At 37.5% G+C, this 20,377-nt stretch overlaps 1 protein-coding gene across 1 annotated transcript in view; it reads right to left on the reverse strand.

Moving 5' to 3' along the window:
* Positions 1-552: 552 nt before the first annotated feature.
* The window catches only part of trabd2a (TraB domain containing 2A), an 82,336-nt gene continuing 62,511 nt past the window's right edge, over positions 553-20,377 (reverse strand). The window contains exons 5-7 of the mRNA XM_088630327.1: positions 10,605-10,695; positions 5,545-5,811; positions 553-1,456 (exon numbers count right to left, since the gene is read on the reverse strand). Coding sequence (XP_088486453.1) covers positions 1,261-1,456; positions 5,545-5,811; positions 10,605-10,695 — 554 coding nt within the window. The 3' untranslated portion in view covers positions 553-1,260. The remainder of the gene's footprint in view (positions 1,457-5,544; positions 5,812-10,604; positions 10,696-20,377) is intronic.

Here is a 20,377-nt window from a genome sequence, read left to right on the forward strand (position 1 = left end):
ATACCACCTCAATGTTGCACCTTGTTATAATAAAGACATTTCACTCATAACTTTGGTGTAAAGTATATTCCTAGAGCCGTGTTTCACATCTTAACTATGTTCTTTAACATTCCAATAGCTAAAAGACCAAATGGCCACTCAAACCATTACTTATGTCACAGTTTCCTCCTTTGCTGCTATTTCCTTTGGTATTTATGGGGCCAGTTTTAAAGGCTTTGATGTTTTAAATTTGGAATTGTTAATTGTTTTCTTTTTGTACCCACCCAAAACTGAGAATTTAACCCTCTAATCCACATTGGTATACATCATAAGAATATCAAAACATATTTACCTATATGTGATTATTTAATGGTTGGGTATTAATCTAATTGAGCATTTCTGGCACGGTAATTCAAGGAGATGCTGGTAGAAAGTGAGTTCAAATTCCCAAATAATGGAAAACAGTTAAGAGTACCCTTTAAAAAAAGGCTGTTTCAGAAAACTACAACAAGTAACGTGTAAAGGTAAAGCATAATCATGGACTCAAATTATTAGTAATATCTTAGCACTTACTTAACATTAGCAATTGATGGAGCTTGTTTTATTAGATTTAACAGTAGAGCATACTGGAAAAATGAAATACAAGATGAGCCATATTTATAAAAAAACAAAACATAGCTGTTAACTTCTAGGAGGTATTAAAAAAAGATTTTTACATATCACAGTAAGGACTGCAACACTCAAAATACTTTAGGTTACATGAGACTACATAAATAAATTAAATGAGTAACCTCTACTTTAAAACATTTAAACAAAAACATCTCTGAACAAAACCAAAAAGCATAATACTTAAAGTCAACATAATCATTCTCACATCCATATGATATGACATCCTGTATATTATAAGAGTTTTGATCAGTCTAAGATAGGAAAATATTTCTATTATAGATGTGGTTAGTGCCAGTATTATCCAGAAAAATATAATGCTTTTTATTTTTACAAAAAATCATAATTTCATTTTATATTTCTAAATTACACCTATAATACAGTAGTTATATACACTTCCCAAGGCATTATGGGATAGAAAAACAGATTCTTCAGAAGAGAAGAATAAATTAATGGGTAGAAAATAATGCTTCCTGAAGGTAGTGGAAGGACTGCCCATATTATTTAATTTGCCAACCAAACATTTCAGACGAGTCCAACGGTTCTCCACTGAAACCCGTCCATCCATTTACTCTTGTGTTCTGCTTCAAACAGATGAGCAGTGGAGCTGGGAGTCTAGTATAGCTCTAACGTCAATGTGTGAGCAAATACTGTCAATACGAGAGTAAAGAATGACAAAGTAGAAGACGAGGCAGAATTCAGGCATGTCCTGATGTGACTGGATCTCCCATATCCCCGAGGTGGGGGCTGGACTGTGATGTATCCATTTATAATTCGGACCAGTGGAGGAGGAGGAGGTGCAACAGTAGTGCTGAAAGACAAAACAAGGATAAAGGACAATTAGGCCCATTGTACTGTATGATGGGCGACTGCTAGGCTATATGCTTTTTTTAAACTGGTGGTTCTTAGAACATGTCCTACAGTATCCCCTTATCCTCACATTTCCTTTTTTGGGGGGCACCTAATTATTTTGAAGAACCGATCCATTTAATTTACACTCTCGCTTGATTAGATCTTTTTAACCTGTTTTTGCACTTAGTGCTTGGTTTCAAGAATACCCAGCTGCAGGTGTGTCGTTGCCATGAAATGTAGTAAAGAATTCCTTTTATTATCCGCAAAACTGCTTATTAAACGTTTACTCCCCTCATGTCTTTCTAAACACCTCTCGGTAGACGACCCTGGTGATGAAGTGCAGGAGTGGGGGAGAAAAGCACATTATCCAAGTCCCATTACTCTGAATCCACACATCTGAGAGAATGGAATCCTGTGCAAATGCAACTCTAAAAGTGCAATAGGCTCAATACTAATCACTGGGATTTGAAAGCAGTTTTATTAAAAAATCTAAATAAGCAAGTACAGCTCAGTTAACCTCAGTGATTAAGAGTTCCGCTGGCATGAAGACCAGAAACAGACAATTGCAGCACTACTGCTCTAAACCATTCGGAAATTTTAGACATAAAGGTGTTTTTGTCCTCGAATTTTCTTTTTGTCCTCAATTTTGTATTTCCTAGAACCTACTTGACAAAATCACATAGGTGATGTACTTACATTTCCCTTTTGACAGAGCAAGGCTATGGACTGAGTGGTAATTGCTGCTCTCAGTGGTGATTAAGCACAGCGTTAAATCGCTGTGCTTTCCCCCACTGAACTGCTCACACGTGCTACATCCCCATCTGCCAGAAAGGTCACTGCAAACACTTTCCTGTTTGGATTGTAGATTCCTGGCAAGGGCAGACATGGCAGATTCTGACTTTCTTTTAGAAAGTCAATTTATTATACAAGACTGACAGAACCTTCACAGGCTACTAGCGACAGCCCTTCAGTTGAAACAGCTCACCGCTCCACTAAGCAAATGTTGTGCATCTGAACAGCCAACAGATATGAACCCTGCTGTGCCTGTGTGGTCTTTCCTTCACTGTTCCATGCTTAAACGGCAGAGCAAATTCACCTACTGGGATTTCTTGATAAATGTTCTGCACTAGGAGTTGGCTGCAATCCCATTGTTCAAAGTTGCTGATCTCACCCATGCTACAAATAGGCTTTCTGTTAGCCTGCACAACAAGGCGGGAGAAAAATGAATCACCAACATCTACCACATTTCCTTTGTAAAATGTGTGTGAAACGAAGTTGGATTTCGTTGTTTATTGTGTCTAATGCAATATGAAACACATTTGAAATATTGCCACTGATCCCCCAAAACCCTTTTTCTGGGAGCTGCTAGAGTTCACCTTATCTGCCAAAAATGTCTACATTCCTCTGGGATTGTAAAGCACGCACAATTTGGATGTTACAGTACAAATGGCTAGATCTTGCCCAAGAAACCATGTTTTTTTCTGAGCCTGAAGCACTAGCAAAAGATGCTGGTCTTTAAAAAAAAATTGTGGAAATAATAATGTGCTTGAAGCAAAAAGATACCTTCAAGAGCGCCACAGACAATTAAATGAGGTTTTGCTGAGACGTAAGTGTGTGCAGCATGAGATTTGGTCAAGGAGTGGAAACGTGCCAACTGGCTCTAGTGCTAAAGACCTGGAAGAGGGATGGCAAATGAATACAGGAGAGTAGGCCTCAGTCAATCCACCAAGCCTGCTGAGAATTAACATTAAATCATTTCAGCTAGGCCTTTTGATGTTCATACTTCCAAACCAGAGCAGTTGTGACTGGAACTAGGCCAGTGAAAACAAACTGACAGGTTCTTATGCTGTGACTGGCCAATGACAAAGACACAGAGAACCCAATTGCAAGCTAAAATGCATCTGACCCAATAATACGTTAAATAATTTAATGCAAAGATTATTTTTTTAAAAAAAAAGAAAGTTGGGTGGTATGCTATTGCAACGGCTGACCTGAACCTGAAATTAGCTTGCATATTTAATCAGCATGAAATCCAAATGTTTTCATCACTACCATATGTTTTTCATTAATAATATTTACTTTTCATTGATTGGTCTTGGCTGCAAAACTTGGATATGTCCCTAGATTTTCCACTTATTTTAGAAGTTAGAATTCAGAACGGTTGCTCATTTTTCTCTCACTGTTCTTTAAGTTCCAACACTGTAAGCCTGTTTATTTTTGTTTAACTTGCATCACAAGGCTTCGTTCTCTGGCAGCAAAATCAGACACATAAGGTGTAATACAGAATGATGTGTCAGCATGTGGTACCACATAAAGAGTAACAAGAAAATCTTTATATTTTCTTATGCTGGAAGGGATCATAATATACACTTCAAGAAGTGTTTTGACTACCAAAACATAAAATAATATTTGAAAAAAATATTTGGTACCATTATCTGGGCATTCTGTCATAACTTTAGTGAGGTTATGTTTTGTTTGGGAGGCTGCAGACAACATGATCTATTTTAAAAAAAATATATGATGTGTCCCAGCTGGTTAAGCAAAATCTGTGTTTTTCCATTATTGTCAAATATCAGGAACTCTAGGTGAAATTTTTAATCTTTAAACCTTTGAAATAGATGAACAGGCAATTTCTCAGAACACAATTAAAAAATAACATTTGGAGTTAAATAAATTGCTTTAATATTTTCCCTTGTAAATGACACTTTCTTCCTATGTCTGTGCCAATATTGTCTACTAAAGATGGATGTCAAACTCCTGGCTTCTAGTCACTTATACGTTTTTTAAACCACATTTCCCTTGACTGATTGTTCTTAACCCATATTCATTATCCACAGTCAAACACTTATCAAAGTGAAAAGACTGGGAAATAAGTATCAGGGGTATCTTTGCCTTTTCACTGCCAAGAAGCCCAGAAGCTGGGCCTGTCTGGAAATGCATCATTGACGTCTTTTCAATGATGCACCATTGTAAATAAAAGGGAATTAATAATGCTGACTTTCTTTGATATTCAAGTACATTTCCTTTGGTAAAGCACCAAAATGTACTTTTAAAAGAAAACATTCCCCTCTTACTATTGAAGAAACTTACCTATACATAAACTTTCAAAGGCTGCATTCAATAAAAAGATTTGCCCACTATATGGTCATTTTAAATTTTCTCTAGAAACGTAGCTTCTAATTAACTGATATGATTAAACTATACATTAGCTGGCCTTTCAAATCGGTTCTGTTTTCAGACTGGCTACATTTTTTAACCAAATGCCTTTTTTCTTCTAAATATGCATTCAGCATATCCACCGTACTAAAGAATTAATGAGCAGGTTTTAACAGAATCCTACAGTGATGGGACTAGAGGAAGCCGAATACTGAATTAGCAAAAAAGGATGTGAGGTGATGTGTGCTTGCCTCTGGCAGACCTACTGGAGCAGGTCTAGATCATACAGATAACAGAGGCTAGAGATTGCCGAGACTTGAAAATGAAACGTCATACCTGGAACTCAATTCAGAACCCAGCTGCAGCAGTTAGATAAACCTCAGGGAGGATCTCATAAGCTGTGCAATTTTAGCATTCTTAAGATCACTGATTAGTTAAGTTTGGCATATTTCCATTTTTCAACAGAGCTCCACTAGAAAAATTGGAATTGAAACAATCTCAAAAAAGAAGTACAGTTAAGATTCTCATTTTTGCGTTTCATACAGTCAACTTAGGCATGTTATGTCGACTGACAGGTTTCAAAAAGCAGAACAATCCTGTTCACCTTTTTGCTCCAATCAATAATGCCAAATTTTACGCTCCTGACAAATCACAGCTTGCTGGCTTACCAAACACAGCCCCATTTTTAGTTAATATATGTAATACAATATATTTAATTAAATACATTATAAATAATTAAAAATTATTTAAATACATTTAAATAATTGAAGTTGATATGCATTTCCAGTACAGTACATTGCTGTTGTAATAATGCTATTCTATAAACGTGTTTAAGAGTGCTGCTACATTGCTGGAGTTAATCGGTGCGTCAGTGCTCCACCCGTGCACTACCTCTCCTCGATGCGGACCCACAGGTCGTTGAACTGGCGGAGGCGCTGCTTCTTCTGCTTGTTCTTGCGCTTCTTCTTCAGCTTGCGCTCCACCTTCTCCAGCAGGTCCAGGCTGTCTGGGAGGAGCATGTGGGGCAGCAGCTCCTCCTCCTCGTGCTGGGGCTGCTGGTGCTCATGGAGAAAGGGCTCCAGGTGGGAGGCAGGCTCCAGCTCCTGGCCGGGGGAGTACGGCGTGTGCAGAGGGAAAGAGGGCGCCTTCGCCTTCGCACTGAGGGAAATGGGAGGAAAACAAAGCTGTGAGGGAGAGGGCGGCACCGTAGGATCCTAGGAACTACACCAAAAGTGGCCGAGGGTTCAGAACATGTTAAACAGAATTATAAATGGCTTCTGCCTTTGTAGCTCAGGCCATATATTCTAATTTGGGGGCGAAAGAAGAAAGCAAGTTGTATATAACATATATATTTTTTACATGGATGGCATGGTGTTGGAGTGGTTTGCATTGCTGCCTCACAGTGCTGGGGCCCTAGGTTCGCTTGCAGAACTGGGGTGCTGTCTTTGTGGGGTTTGTAAGTTCTTCCTGTGTTTGTGCTCCAGTTTCCTCCCATAGTCCAAACACAAGCATGTTGGTTAACTGGGTTCTGGGAAAATTTGCCCTGGTACGTGTGCCCTGTCTTGCACCCGTTGCTTGCCAGCATAGGCTCCAACTCTCCTGTGGGGCCTATACTGGCAATGTATTGAATGAAGCAATCAGAAATAAAGATATAGTTTAGGTGCTAATGAGAATTTCTCAAATTTCTATGTTCAGCAGCAATGTAATATGATACAGCTTAGGGAGCTCTGTAAAGAGTCTCATTCATAAAATTTGTCCTTTTAAATCAACAATTTTAAAGAAGTCTTTAAAAAAAATTTAATTGGCGTATGCCATACCCTTTTCTAGTATTGTACCACTGGCTATGTATAAGAAATTAGTTAGGACCTAGACTAAAAAGAAAACATATCCCAAGAAGAATGTTTCACAAATCTGAACTTATTTAGAAAAACGTATGTTTTTCAGTTGGACAGTATCCACGTACATACATAAAAATAATAGACTCCATATCAAGATAATTAAATCCGTCTGAACACTGGAGCACAAACTGGATTTAGGAAAATAATTTGGAATTGTCATTTCTCTTCTTTTAATAAACTCCTTAAGGTTGGGATAACCAGTTTTCAATCACCTCAGATCACCCCTACATCTCTCATGCTTCCCAAATATCCACTGTCAAGAGCCTTTCACCTGGTCTCTAATTCTGAGCCCTTAAGCAGCCACAATTAAGCATCATTAAAAGTTCTGATTCAGCTCTCCCTAAAAATTTAAGGTTACTGGCACCTTAAACACAGGGGTAAAAACCTTTTTTTTTACTCTACTGTTACTGGGTACAGCTGAATGAAAAAGCATTCCAATAAAAAATCTTGAATCTTGCACAGGAAGTGGGATAACTGGATTGACTCGATGAACAGATTGAACACCTTCAACAGTTTTTGTCCTCGGCTAACTGTACACAGTGGCTAGGGGACTCCCATTACAGTAACTTTCCTTCTAGTTTTAATAAAATAATAACCTCTAAAGAGACAATGTAAAAGCTTGTTCACAATTTTCCCTGCTACTTGCTACTTTGCAGGAAGTTTGGGAATTTTCTTTGGTTTATGGAGACACCTTTTCCCCTTGAACGTGCTAACCATTTTTAAAATGGCTCAGATACACATAGTGTGTATGTGTGTAGTGTTCAGAGCCTTGCAGAAATGAGAATGTAAAGCAGCTTTATTGCAAATAGTTTGAAAGCCAAAACCCTAGTTTCTCTCGCACAATTTCAGTAGTCAACAGCCTTTAGCTTGGTAGTATCTTCGTCAATCTGGGGTCGCATCTATTTTGTCACATGGAGATGATAAAAACAGGCCTACTCACACAAGGAATTTCTCCCGCATTCGCTGAGAAAGGAGTTAGAGGGATTTTTTTGTATGAACATATTTTTTCAGATAAATGATGTTTGCTCCATCAAGATGCCTGTCTCCTGTTCCTCAAGAGAACCGGAAGGCCAGGATGAGGGCAGATATAGACAAGGAGATGGATATACCGATAACAGAAAGATTGCCTCCTGGCCAGATTGGCGATGCATAGCTCCAGTTTACCCTGAATATGCACCACAATGCAAGTTTAGAATTTTAATTATGTACTGTATTTCTACTTGTGTCATTCTGTTTCAAAACCACAAAAAGGCAAATAAGTAAACATTTTATCAAATGTTTTGCATCAAATGATTAAGGGGTGCAGAGAAAGAACGATTTAAACTTTGTATTTCCTCAGTATAAGGATATAACTTCTAACACTGCTCTGGTGAAGTTCAGAGAATCTTAAGCTGACAGCTGAATAGAAATAATGGTATAAAGGACTAGGTGGTGCAGTGGGTTTTTTCACAAGCCTTTCAAGTATTTAAGCTTTAAATGCCTGGGTTCCAATGCAGATTAAGTCACAAGTGTAAACCTAGAACCAAGTGAACATCTGACTGTTACAAAAGTAGCATATAATTTGGCTAAACAAAACCTCATGGAAGCAAGCACAATAGGAGAGTCCAGGAATTGATGAAGATACTCTTTCATCCCCATTGAGGGTATTGCTCTAGGGCTGAGCTGAGGAAGAGTCACAGTGGAAACACACATGTGGTAGCTTCTCTACACAGAAATTTAGACTTTCCATTGCCCCGGATACAGCACCTATCATCACTTAAATAAAATAGTCAATAAAATAATCTCTGAAAGTCACAAGAGCCTATGTGTTGCATAATATTTAGGCCTTACCCAAAACAGAGAGAAGTCTGTGAGGCAATATAAAATGCAATGGAACCACTTCATTTTCTCACAATGAGCTTGAACCTAGATATATAAAATACAATTGAGGATATATAAATTCAAGCCTGATGTCTTCTTGACCGCCTTGGTTATGAGCTTAGCTTCAGTTTTCTATCACAAATCAAAAACGTTGAATTTATGTGGAAAACAGGGTTCCAGCTGTGCTTTACGATAATTGTGCTGTAATAAGTTTGGTTGAGGCCCTGTTGCCCACAAGGAGGCATTCTTATACAATAAAAAACAGAACCAAAGGTTTTCCCTTATAAGCACAGTTAGAACAGTCTGATTTTCAGGACAGACCCTGCCTGTACAAGTGGAATTCTCTGCTTTCGATGCTAGCACTGTGGGTATCAGTGAGCTAATTGGAAAGATAACATTACCCTACCATATCCTAGTTGGCTGTATATTTTCTTTTCAAAATCTAATAATAGAAATTAGAAAGAAGTTACATTAATCATTTGTTTATGAGTGATTGCAAACTGTAAAACTGCAAATGCTAATTTACTTCTTTGACTGTTTGAGAGATAGCAATGGGACAAACATTTATGCATCGAATAATGAGCTGTCAACATATTCATCTTGCAATAAACAAGGCCTCAAAAGAACAGAAAGACAAATTATTGGTTAATGTTTTACATTATCTGCAGAAGGTACATTTTTTTGCAATAATTTAAGCATAACTGAACATCTGTTTTTGGTCTGTGGTAAAATTACACAAACTAAGGGTGTGCTTACTTGGAAAATGATTTCCATTTGAAATCTAGTCAGTAAAAAAAAAAAGGCAAAAATAAATATCACACAGCCCTCGGGCTGAAGCTGCACTACAAGGGACTGAACGGCATATGTAACCTTATGCCAGTTTAAGTGATAAAATATGGTCTGCCAATTATACAGAGCCATGTTTTAAGAAGAAAGTATAATATGTAACAAATCTGCGGTCAAATAAGATGTCTGGGTTTTGACTCCAGGCTGAACACTGCCAATGGAATCTTCCAAAGATGAAGTTCTGTTTATAAAATGGCAGGTTATTCTAAATTACTGTAAGAAACATCTTAAAATTTCCAGTGTCTTATACTTTCTAAAACATTAACTGAAAATGGCAAACATGGATAGCCATTAGACCCCCAGAAAGTCACAACGAACCCTATAAGTACATTGTGAGTAATCTATGCACAAAAATGATTTCATTACTTTCAAAATTATAAACCACAACAGAGTGACCGAAAGGCTTCTGAATGTCACAGATTCAGACTGAGAAGATACAAAACTTGGTGATTGTGCCCATAGCTTGTTTTTCCCTCACAGAAACAAATCAAATCAAGGACATTATGAATCTGATTTCTCTTTGATGATGATAAAACAGAAGAAGAACTCACATCATATTTTTTCTATCTTTATTTTTACAGCAGCCATATCAACCTCCTGGGAAAGTTAAGATTGCGGCTCGAAGAACTGTCAGTGGGTCCAGTAGGGGGCGCTCACCGTGTGGTCTGTGTGGGTCCTAATTCTCCAGTACAGTGATGGCGATACAATACTGTAAAAAGGCCCTGTCCTTCAGATGAGACCTAAAACTTTGGTCCTGATTCTCTATGCTCATTAAAAATCCCAGAGTGTTTCTAGATAAGAATAGGGGTGTAACCCCAGTATCCTGGCCAAATTTCTCCACTCAAAGCGCTTTACAGGTAATGGGGTCTCCCCTCCACCACCACCAATGTGCAGCATCCACCTGGATGATGCGACGGCAGCCATAGTGCGCCAGAACGCTCACCACACATCAGCTATTAGTGGGGAGGAGAGCAGAGAGTTATGAAGCCAATTCATAGAGGCTTTACTGATCATGGCCTCCTTATAATCCCCACCTATAAATTGGCTTCATCACTCTGCTCTCCTCCCTCCTGATAGCTGAAGTGTGGTGAGTGTACTAGTGCACAATGACTGCCTTCGCATCATCCAGGTTGAAGCTGCACATTGGTGGTGGAGATGAGTCCCCATTACTGTAAAGTGCTTTGAGTGGAGTGTCCAGAAAACTTCTATATAGTGTAAGTGTAAGGAAGGCTACTTTACACCGACACACTGACAGCTGTGAAGGGAGGAGGGAACAGATTCGAAGAGTTAAGATATAAAAAAAAAAAGGAATATAACAATTTAAAGAGAGCACTTAGTTATTTTTACCTGTGAATGCGCTGCCCGGCAGGTGTGTGCTCCACTTCATAGCCTTGACTCCGTAACACGTCAATCACTGTGTTGTTTCCCAGGAAGTGACCTGCAATACAAGACAATTCAACTTGCTGTCTAGTTGGACACCAGGGAACCACAGCGGTATGGATCGGCACTCATTGAAGACATGTGGTGTAGCACCAACCTTCCCGTTCAGAGCATTGCACGATTTCGTGCAGGCTGCCCTCTCAAGAAATCTGCCACGGTGTACATTGTTTAGTCTTGCCTGCTTTGAACAATCACATCCTTATCAGATAAAAATGAATAGCCCTAACAAGGAGATAGTACAATTATGACACAACAGCCGGTGCCAAGAGGCGGCAGTCACAGTCACATCCAAACCTCGACACACTGCTAATATCCATACCACACCTGCAACAGTGAGATGGGGAATTATTAAATTTTCTCTGAGATGTCATGTGTAACATGGTAGGATTCTGTAAAAATGAAATGCACGAAACTGTGTCAAACCCCACAAGCCTAGAAGCACACGAGAGTTAAGCTCAAGGGTTCTCAGTGGTCAGGCTGATTGTTAAACAATGGAGAGTTGTAAATACCATCAACTGAGAGGTCTCACTGTGGCAGAAACATTCTTACTCTAAAATTGGACTAAAATAGGCCTGAAGAGCACGACTGAGAATTGGCTTCTGTCACCTGTTCCTATTCTTTAGCCCGTGTGCGCCCCTGTGACCTGGAAAGAAAAGGCCTGCACTTTGAGCTGCTGAACTCCCTCACAGCTCCTCATTTTCCCTCATAGTGAGGTGAAATGATGCATTGAGGGGTCGGGTTGCTATGTCAGGGGTCTCCATTCTTCTCCACTCATTCACAAAGGAAATGGGATCCCATTGTGTGCACTAGCTCAGCCATGTACCATATCGATGTGCAAACAAAGGCTAGGCCTTTAATCTATGCCTAATGGAAGGAGAGGAACACTTAGGCAAGATAATGCACTGATAGAGAGGCTTTCTCCTCCAAGATAACCAAAACTGTAAAAGAACTGCCCAGAGAATATCCCAGACCATAGGCTCAGTGCTACACTCATTGAGACTGAAGTACTCTTTGGCACAGTAAACAAATGTGATTCTCACATAAGTGAATTTCTAAAACAATAATATGAGGCTTAGAGACATGATTTGAAAGAATAAATGTTGGAAACTAATCTACTATGGTAATAAAAACACATAAAACATAAGACATATTGGATGTATACTTCCATAATAGCTGGAATGCTACATGTATTGCTAACGCAATGCATTGGCACCTATACAATCAGATGACATCACCCAAACCCTGTTTCTTATATTGCTCATTAGCAGCACAGAGCACTATAGATGGTATACCTTAGCAGTCCAATCTGTGCTGTTAGTATATGAATCATACATGTTGTGATTCAAATAATTATGATGAAGCTTAAAGTAATGGCAGTAATAAACGACTTCAAAGTTTTTTTTTAACTGCATAAAATTACAGCCATTTTGAGTCAATATTTACATAATAGCAATTTTTTACACTGGAATGTTAAAAATTGAGTTTTGTGAAGATTAAATTCGCTAGAACACCACCAAGTAAAATGGTTTTAGTGCTGTAATTGCATTTTTGCTCAAAATAATGAGCAGGCACGGAAAATGCTTTCTTGTCACATAAGAAATATTAAACAGTTCAACAATGTCCCCTTTGGCCAGTTCTTGAACTTTGTATTGAATATGTATATTTTTTAAAATTTATAACAGGAAGCTTGCAGTCCAGACAGAGATCACATATCCACTCAGTACCTTTTTTTTTTCACTGAACACATTAAATTTTGCGACGTGGGAGTGATAGTGAAACCCATAGCTTGCCAAACCTACAGAGAAACTAAAAGACCTGGAGATATTTTTTTGTTTTGTTTTGCAGATGTATTATACAATTAACATTAGTCTTTTTCTTATGATCTAAAATTAACTGTGTTTTATTGTATTGTATATATATTTCCTAAAACAGAAGACATGAAATGACCAAATAAGGAAAAGGTCAGTTGGTATACATTTATATTGTTTCATTTTTGCAAAGAACCATAAACAGAACAGATTCCCTTGACCTGACTGGGTGAAGTTTTGACCTTACTTTTAAAAGAAATGGGTAGATAAGCAGGTTGAGAAAACTCCAGAAAATGAATAATGTTTCTTCAGTTGCTTTTTTCTCTCCTGGAATTATTGAATTTTTTTCCCCAAAACATTCCCAGGAGAAACTTTCTCAGCAAGGAGTTCCATGAGGAAGAAAGAGCAAAGAGCAGAGTTAGGAAACTGATGCCACAATGATTTATAAGACTGGCGTTAATGAGGTAATTTAGGTACGACAAATGGAAGTGTTAGCACAATGAAACACACCTCTGGGAAATGGACATCAAAAGGAGACCCACAAACTGTTTCAGGCGGTATAGCAGTTAAGTACTGGGTTATGTTAGAAGTAGACAGTGCTTTGAATTAGCTATAGACTTATTTAATTCTCTTTTCGGGGCAGATCACTGTGCATCTCAGTGCAATCCAGTGCTTAATGTATTGTATTACATTTTTTTTTTAAGTTTGAATTATTATAGAGAGTACAGCAAACGAAAAAGTAGCATATGCAAATTGAATGTTGCTGCTGAAATTGTACTTACATATTTTAAGTAAATTAATACAAAGACCGACTGAGCAATTTTTATATAGTCTCAGAATCGGCAAAAGCCCCAAATCTGGAGATTTTAAACTGTAATAAAATTAGTTGAAAACCACTTGTTACCACACACATGGATCAAGTTTATCTTGACCAAATAACACACATGGATCAAGTTGATCTTGACCAAATAAGATAAGAATAATAAAATGTCACAAAAGGTTCCTTGGTAACAGAAATATGAGAAATATTTTTTATCAGAAATATGAAAGGATACATGTAGATTAAAAACTGACTTAAAAATCTCACTTTAATCCAACAGCATTACAAACTGTCTGAGAGGACTATAAAAAGGCAATTTCCCTTTTGAAGAGGAGAACCATGTTTAGCAACATACCATCAATGATTCTTTTTCTGACTGTTTTGCCACACTGTACCACATAGGCAATGCTAAATTACAGCTGGTATGCATGACTGCATCAGTTCTGGTAATAGTTCATCTCAAACACTCTGTTTATGTCAGTGTTTTCAGTGTACAATCGATGGAAGATTAATGCTATAAAGATGCTGGCACTCATAGAAGGTTGCCCAACCAACAAGAAAGTTATAATATGTACATGCATTATACACCTCACCATATAATAAAACCCATTTTAAAGCAAAAATTGACATTCCTCTATCTATTTTAACATCTGGCGTGCAAACTCCATTTTTTCAGTTTTATATTTTGGCAAAACAAAAGAAAAAAACAGTACATAAAAAATCCAAAACAACGCTGGGCTTAAACGCTCCTTCTTTTCTATATTAGAAACTAATATCTATATTAGAAACTTTTGGCCAGTTTGCTTTAATTTCAATAGCGTAACCATGGACAAGATGTGTTCTTAGAACGAACAATCCTACCAAACACTGCTTGTGTTTTAGAAACAAGAAAGAACTAGTATAATCTGTATGAATTCAATGGAAGGAAGGAAAAGGAAATGTTCCTTGCTTAGTATTAATTTTCATTGTACACAAATAAGAAAATACTGGTTTTATCATTTCCAGTGTTATTTTTTAAATAATGATTGGTATATCTGAGAAATTAGTCAGTTGTGTGCACTACATCTGGTCTATTCACACAGTCCCCTAAATAGAAATTCTATGCCTTTCATATATTTTGACAGTAAACCAAGACAGCTTCCATTACCTAATAGTAGGAAGAAATGTACCTCAAATACATACATAAAAGTAATGCATCCTGAAAATTAAATCTGGTTATCTATGGCATGTTTTTTTTTTTTAATGGAAGATTTTGGAGTTTCACCGTAGTACAGTGTGCTGTAGAAGAATAAAAAAACACAAGCACAAATGTGTATGGATTTGGAAACCACCTAACAGATTGTTAGCTTTCTATATTTAAGAAATTTGTGTAATTATGTTAAACCAGTCACCCTGACTTCATCTTCTTAGACCAGTTCAACTTCTGCCACATTAAACAATGGTACAAAAAATGTTCAAGCTATTTGTAGAAAATGAACTGTAATTTTTACTGTCTTCAAAACCAATAGCAAGCTTTCCAAAGGTTTACTGTGGTATGTCATTTTGAAAGCAGCCTAAAGCGTAGTACAGAACAATGTAAATACTGGAAGAAGTATGGTAAAGTGGGGATCTTGTCTGTGCTATGATCTAGGCAAAGTAAAACTATAGAAAACAAGGAAAAACTTTTCGGAAAATGTTTTATTTAGAAATGGTAACTGTCTTAGTACTAAATAACAGTCACCTTTAAAACCACCTATCTCCCATTTCACTCTTGAAGCAAAGACATCAAAGTTGCTCATTAAAAGACTTCATAATTACATGCACTAGGATTCTATATCTCCTGTATGTTATTGCCAAACCTGAATGTCTGGATTGCGAGATACTAAATAGTATCTTGAAGCCTACAATACACTGGACTTTCTCAAACCATGGACATTGTAACATCAATGTTCCAAAATATTTTCTCTCCAGTACAAAAATTGTGAAGCAGTCTAAATAGTGAGAATTTTTTTTGAACATGTATTCACATACACATGCATAAAATATCATCACTTGAATACAAGAATCCCACTTGCCTTCATAAATGCATAACAGGTGTTGATCCACAACACTTTCATTGTAACCTATAATTTAGTAAACACCAAGACCTTGATCTGTGGATGGCTTATAGGTCTCCCTGTTAAAAATGGGGTGAATTATGACAAAAGCAAAAGCAGATGGGGCTCCCAACTAGGGTAAAGAGTCCTAAGTGATTGCTGGTTTGAGTCCAGTCTGTATCACTAGTCAATTAGCATCCACAATTCCCCAAAGGCTTGGCACACTCTTGGGCAGACTGGGTAGATTTGAAGTCAGCAAAGTTTTTTCTTGGGTTCATGGGTGCATATGAGCCTTCAGTGCTCTCAATGAGAGTCATCAGTCTTTTATCTGGTACCTTGCTGTGCTATTGGCTTGCAGTATGTAAGAACTGGTGTCTGGGTTGTTCGGATTTAGAAGACGGATATACAGTAGGTTATCTTCACTTCTACTCTGTTTGTAGAGCACTGTTAGAGTAAACCCAACTAAGTATTATATGTTAATTCCCATCTTAAGGCATCTAAACAAGAAAAAAACACTACAAACTACTTTACAAAATCAAAAAATAATAAGCAGCGACTGTACACTTTAAGCAAAATGTAGTTAATTTCAGCCATATTGGCTCATCATGCCAGAATGTATCCTGTTTTTGTGGCATTGAGGAAATGAGAGAGCGCCCCCTTTATCATAAAAACCTCCTTAAAATCCTTTCTAGAAATGCATAATGTATCTGTATAGAACACTGACTGGCCATATACTAAGGGCAGTGCTTCCTGTGTGCAGAGGCATGCTTTTATGTAGCAGAAAGGTTTCTGGTCTGCTGTAAAATCAGAAGAAGCCATGTATACAAAGTGTAAATCATGACTTTCATGATGCTCCTTCCAGTACTGACCCGACCATTAAAGTTATATTCACTGAAGGGAGGCACAATATCATAGTGGTTAGCATTTTTGCCTCACAGCTCTGGGATGCTGGGATGAATTCCGGTGGTGCTTTCTGTATAGAGATTGTATGTTGTTCCGGTGTTTGCAGAGATTTCCTTCAAGTGCTCGGGTTGAGGTGCTCCTACAGTCCAAAGACATGCTGGTAGGTTAACTGGCATCCATAAACAACAAAAAAATTGGCCTGTGTGTGCATGTTTGTTCCTGTGTGTTCCCTGCACTGGACTTGGCATCCTGCGCCCACAGCTTCCCAGGATAGGCTCCAGGCCACCATGACTCTGAACTGGATCAGCGGTTATTGAAAGTGCTGGGATGATCTGATGTTCATTGAAATGGGCTCACATTTCACATTGGAACTCCAGTGAGAAAGACCAAACAGAGTGTTTCATCATTAAACATGTTGCCTATTTAGTCTCTAGTCAAAAAATTGTAGTCTTGAAAAAAATGTTTTTCTTGCAGTATTAGTGCCGTTGGTTTGAGATCCCACACTTTTCACGTCAAACCAAGTGATGTTAAATGTGTTCTGCGAGATTAAAATCTTTTTGGAAACACTGCATTTGGAACCCTTACTAGACATTCTTTGCGCATGGTTTATTTTGGATGGACCAAAACCACTGATGATCCTATTCATCAAGTGCCAAACTTTCTCTTGCCTATTGCTTTGTACACGGAGAGTCAACATTCATTTTGTACTGCACCACAGCAGCCCCTCCCTCCCACACACTTCCCTGTTGGGGGACGATTTCTGTGTTTGAAAACATTTAGTTTGAAACTCAGAGAGTGCGTTTTCCTTTTTATGACAGTATTTCCTCAGACAGCTGAAAATGTTCGGCGGCAGCCCGGATATTATGATCTAGTTCTACCACCCAATTGCAGTGGCATTTGGAAGTGAAACACACTTGAGAAAACTGTTAAGAGAGCATTTAAGAATATAGGACGATATGCCATACTGTATACTGGGTCTGTTGATTAGTCTCAATCTTTGGGCTTTTTAGTCTCACACTGTCTGTCATTTGTTTCAACGTCTCCTGTCTCAAAGACACTAAAGATCTGCTTGGGGCGGAGCGGTGGTTCTGTGGCTAAGGATCTGCACCTGTGGCTGGAAGGTTGCCGGTTCAAATCCCATAGCCGCCAGAGGAATCCTACTCCGTTGGGCTCCTGAGCAAGGCCCTTAACCCCAACTGTTCCAGGGGCGCCGTACAATGGCAGACCCTGCGCTCTGACCCCAGGATCTCTCCCTGTCTGTGTGTCTCATGGAGAGCAAGCTGGGGTATGTGAAAAGATAATTCCTAATGCAAGAAATTGTAAAGGGTTAATAAAGTGATGTTATATCTTATATCTTATATCATTAAAACAAACACTTGTCATTTTCAGGAACAGCTTTGATTCTAGAACTACACAGTCTATCATATTTGGACATTTGGAGTCCACTCCAGAATTTCCAAACCAGTGTGCCGGTATGGTGCTGTTCTGCTGGAAGTGCAGGAGCATGAACCCATTTGTCCTGACTAAATTCCACTCCGGGCTTGCACATTCTGGGATAGCTTAAAAAAAACATAAAAAGGTTACAAATGAGAGGAGGCCACTTGGCCCATCTTAACAGTGTGATTGTTAGCAGTGATGTGATGCAAGGAGCTCATCCAGATGTTTCTTGAAGAAGCCAGGGTATCGGCTTCAACAACATGGCTGGGCGGCTTGTTCCACACTCCCACACCTATTCTGTTTTACTCAAAACGTCTATAAATGTACTATTAAATCTAGTTTCATCTATATTATATACAAATGACATAGGAAGAGATGTTAGGATACAGTATTTTAATTTAATGAGCACTAAATTAATTTATAACACCTTTTCGGATCATTTCTGAGAAACTCTTGCAAACCCATCACATGGTCCAGTAAAAAAGGATTACACTGCTAATGCACTTCAATAAGAGTTAATTCCAAAGTAATTTAGGCAAAACACAGCCTATTAGCAGCATTAAAGGAGGAAACAGATGTTATGCATCAGCCACTTTCAACCTCCAAACCTAATATTTGTACAACTTCAGTGCTGAACATACAAAACAGCACACATGAACCACAAAAAGTCATGAGTTCTTAAGGCAAAAGTAAACCATGTATGGAGTCACCATTTGGGGTGACAATTTGAAAACCTCAGTTAGGTCTGCATGAACCTTCCAGGCTAAAAGGCTTTAGTTCTTTTAATATATATATATACATTTACAAATGTATTAATATTTTTGTCACCCTGCTCTGCAGTCTTTCCAATATATAATCTTTTTGATAATTTGCTCATCTTGAGCTAAATCTTGTATACATTTTTTCTGATTTAAAAACAAAAGGTAATTATTATTTTGGAGCTTCTGGTGTCGTTCTTGACTTGTGCAAAATTTGGGCTCCTTAGAGAGTTTGGCAAGAGAGTCTATCTTCACCATCTTGACTACGTCCTTGAACAGTAGTTGTTTCTCCAAGCACCGATTTACTGGAATAGTTTTGTATTACTTTGGCATACACCTTTTCCCCTAAACCTTGAGTTCACTAAATTAAAAAATAAGATTGAACGGTATAACAAATTATTTGGCTAGAGGATATAAAAAAGGAAGATATGTTTGAACAATTATATTACACTTGGAACCTACAGTATTAGATCTATCTTTGGCATCTGCAGTCCAATGTAGCTCAAGAGACTTGAGATTACCCATGACAATTCAGTCTGGAAACAGTAGCCTGCTGAACTAATTTGCTCTGCTGACCTGTAGAAAATACCATAGCATCTGTCTGGAGCCAGAAAATAGACCTGTGGTTTGTTTTTCTTCTTGAATGACTGGCCTGCCCTAAGGCATAGCAAAGTGTCTACTAATTAACACTGAAATGGGAGCTTTTGGGAGGAGTTTGGTCTCAATCTTACAAATTCTTAAGCTTTTCATTGCTTTTTCATTTTCATTGAATCGTCTAATGATGCACGAAGCGGCTGCAATGTTTAGACTCCAAAAAACACTTTAGCCAGATCACACATCTTATACTTTCTGATAGAAACCTACAAACCTTTTATAGATTTCCATAGATGTTATTGCACTATGCAGCAAATATGTGTAAATATAATAACTATTATATATATAATATTGTATATTCATAAATATAATCTATCTGCACGTATACACACAGTACAAAGCAAACCAAAATTAATAATTCCAATATTTCACAACATTTAAAAAAAAAACATTTTCATTTATTCTAATTCAAACAGTGAAAAACATATGATTTCGCCTTCTCTTAACTTTTTAACTATGTTAAAATGCTGTATTCATTACGGACATAATGCCTTACTTATCGTCTCCAGACTTTTTAAGAGAAACCTTTAAGGAAGTGTTTCTTAACCCCTTTTAGCAACAACCATGATGAAACAAGGTGCAAAGACCCCCAAGATGGTCACCACTAAATAGGAAGCTCTTTATTCAGTTTTCCCTAGTTAAAAGACAGTTTCATCATCAGTCTTAACTAGAAGACAGAAACTTGTGCAGCCTACTGCTGGGTTTGATACAATGGCTCTCAATCCTGTCACCTGTAATGAAACTATTTAATTATTTTGTTACTTTTTAAATAAAATATTTTATATCTATCCACTACAGAAGACTGTCATTATAAGAAAGATTCATAGTAAGAGTGATTACTAAGTAATAGATATTTAAGTTTTAAAAACAGTACAATCTTACTATCAGGCATTTTGAAATAAAAGTACCATAACTCTTTACATATCATTTATGTTATTTTAAATCATCTGAAAAAAAACTTTAAGAAAATAAATTCAAGAAAAGTTTTAAGCTTTAAGTAATTTAAAGCTTTAATTAAATGATAAATTGAATCTTATAAAGCAACGCAATACAGGTTTATGATTCACAATTGTCAGATTTTTCTTCAAAAACCTCAAGTATCATCAACTGGTAATGCAAGCTTTTCTGATTACAATTACACAACAGATTAAATTAAAAAAATTAAGTTTAATACACAAGTACTGTACTCATTAAATAATCAACCCATGAATTTATAGGAATAACT

This window comes from Lepisosteus platostomus, chromosome 4 (genome assembly GCF_059453375.1).
Source record: "Lepisosteus platostomus isolate fLepPlt1 chromosome 4, fLepPlt1.hap1, whole genome shotgun sequence".
Lineage (NCBI taxonomy): Eukaryota > Metazoa > Chordata > Actinopteri > Semionotiformes > Lepisosteidae > Lepisosteus > Lepisosteus platostomus.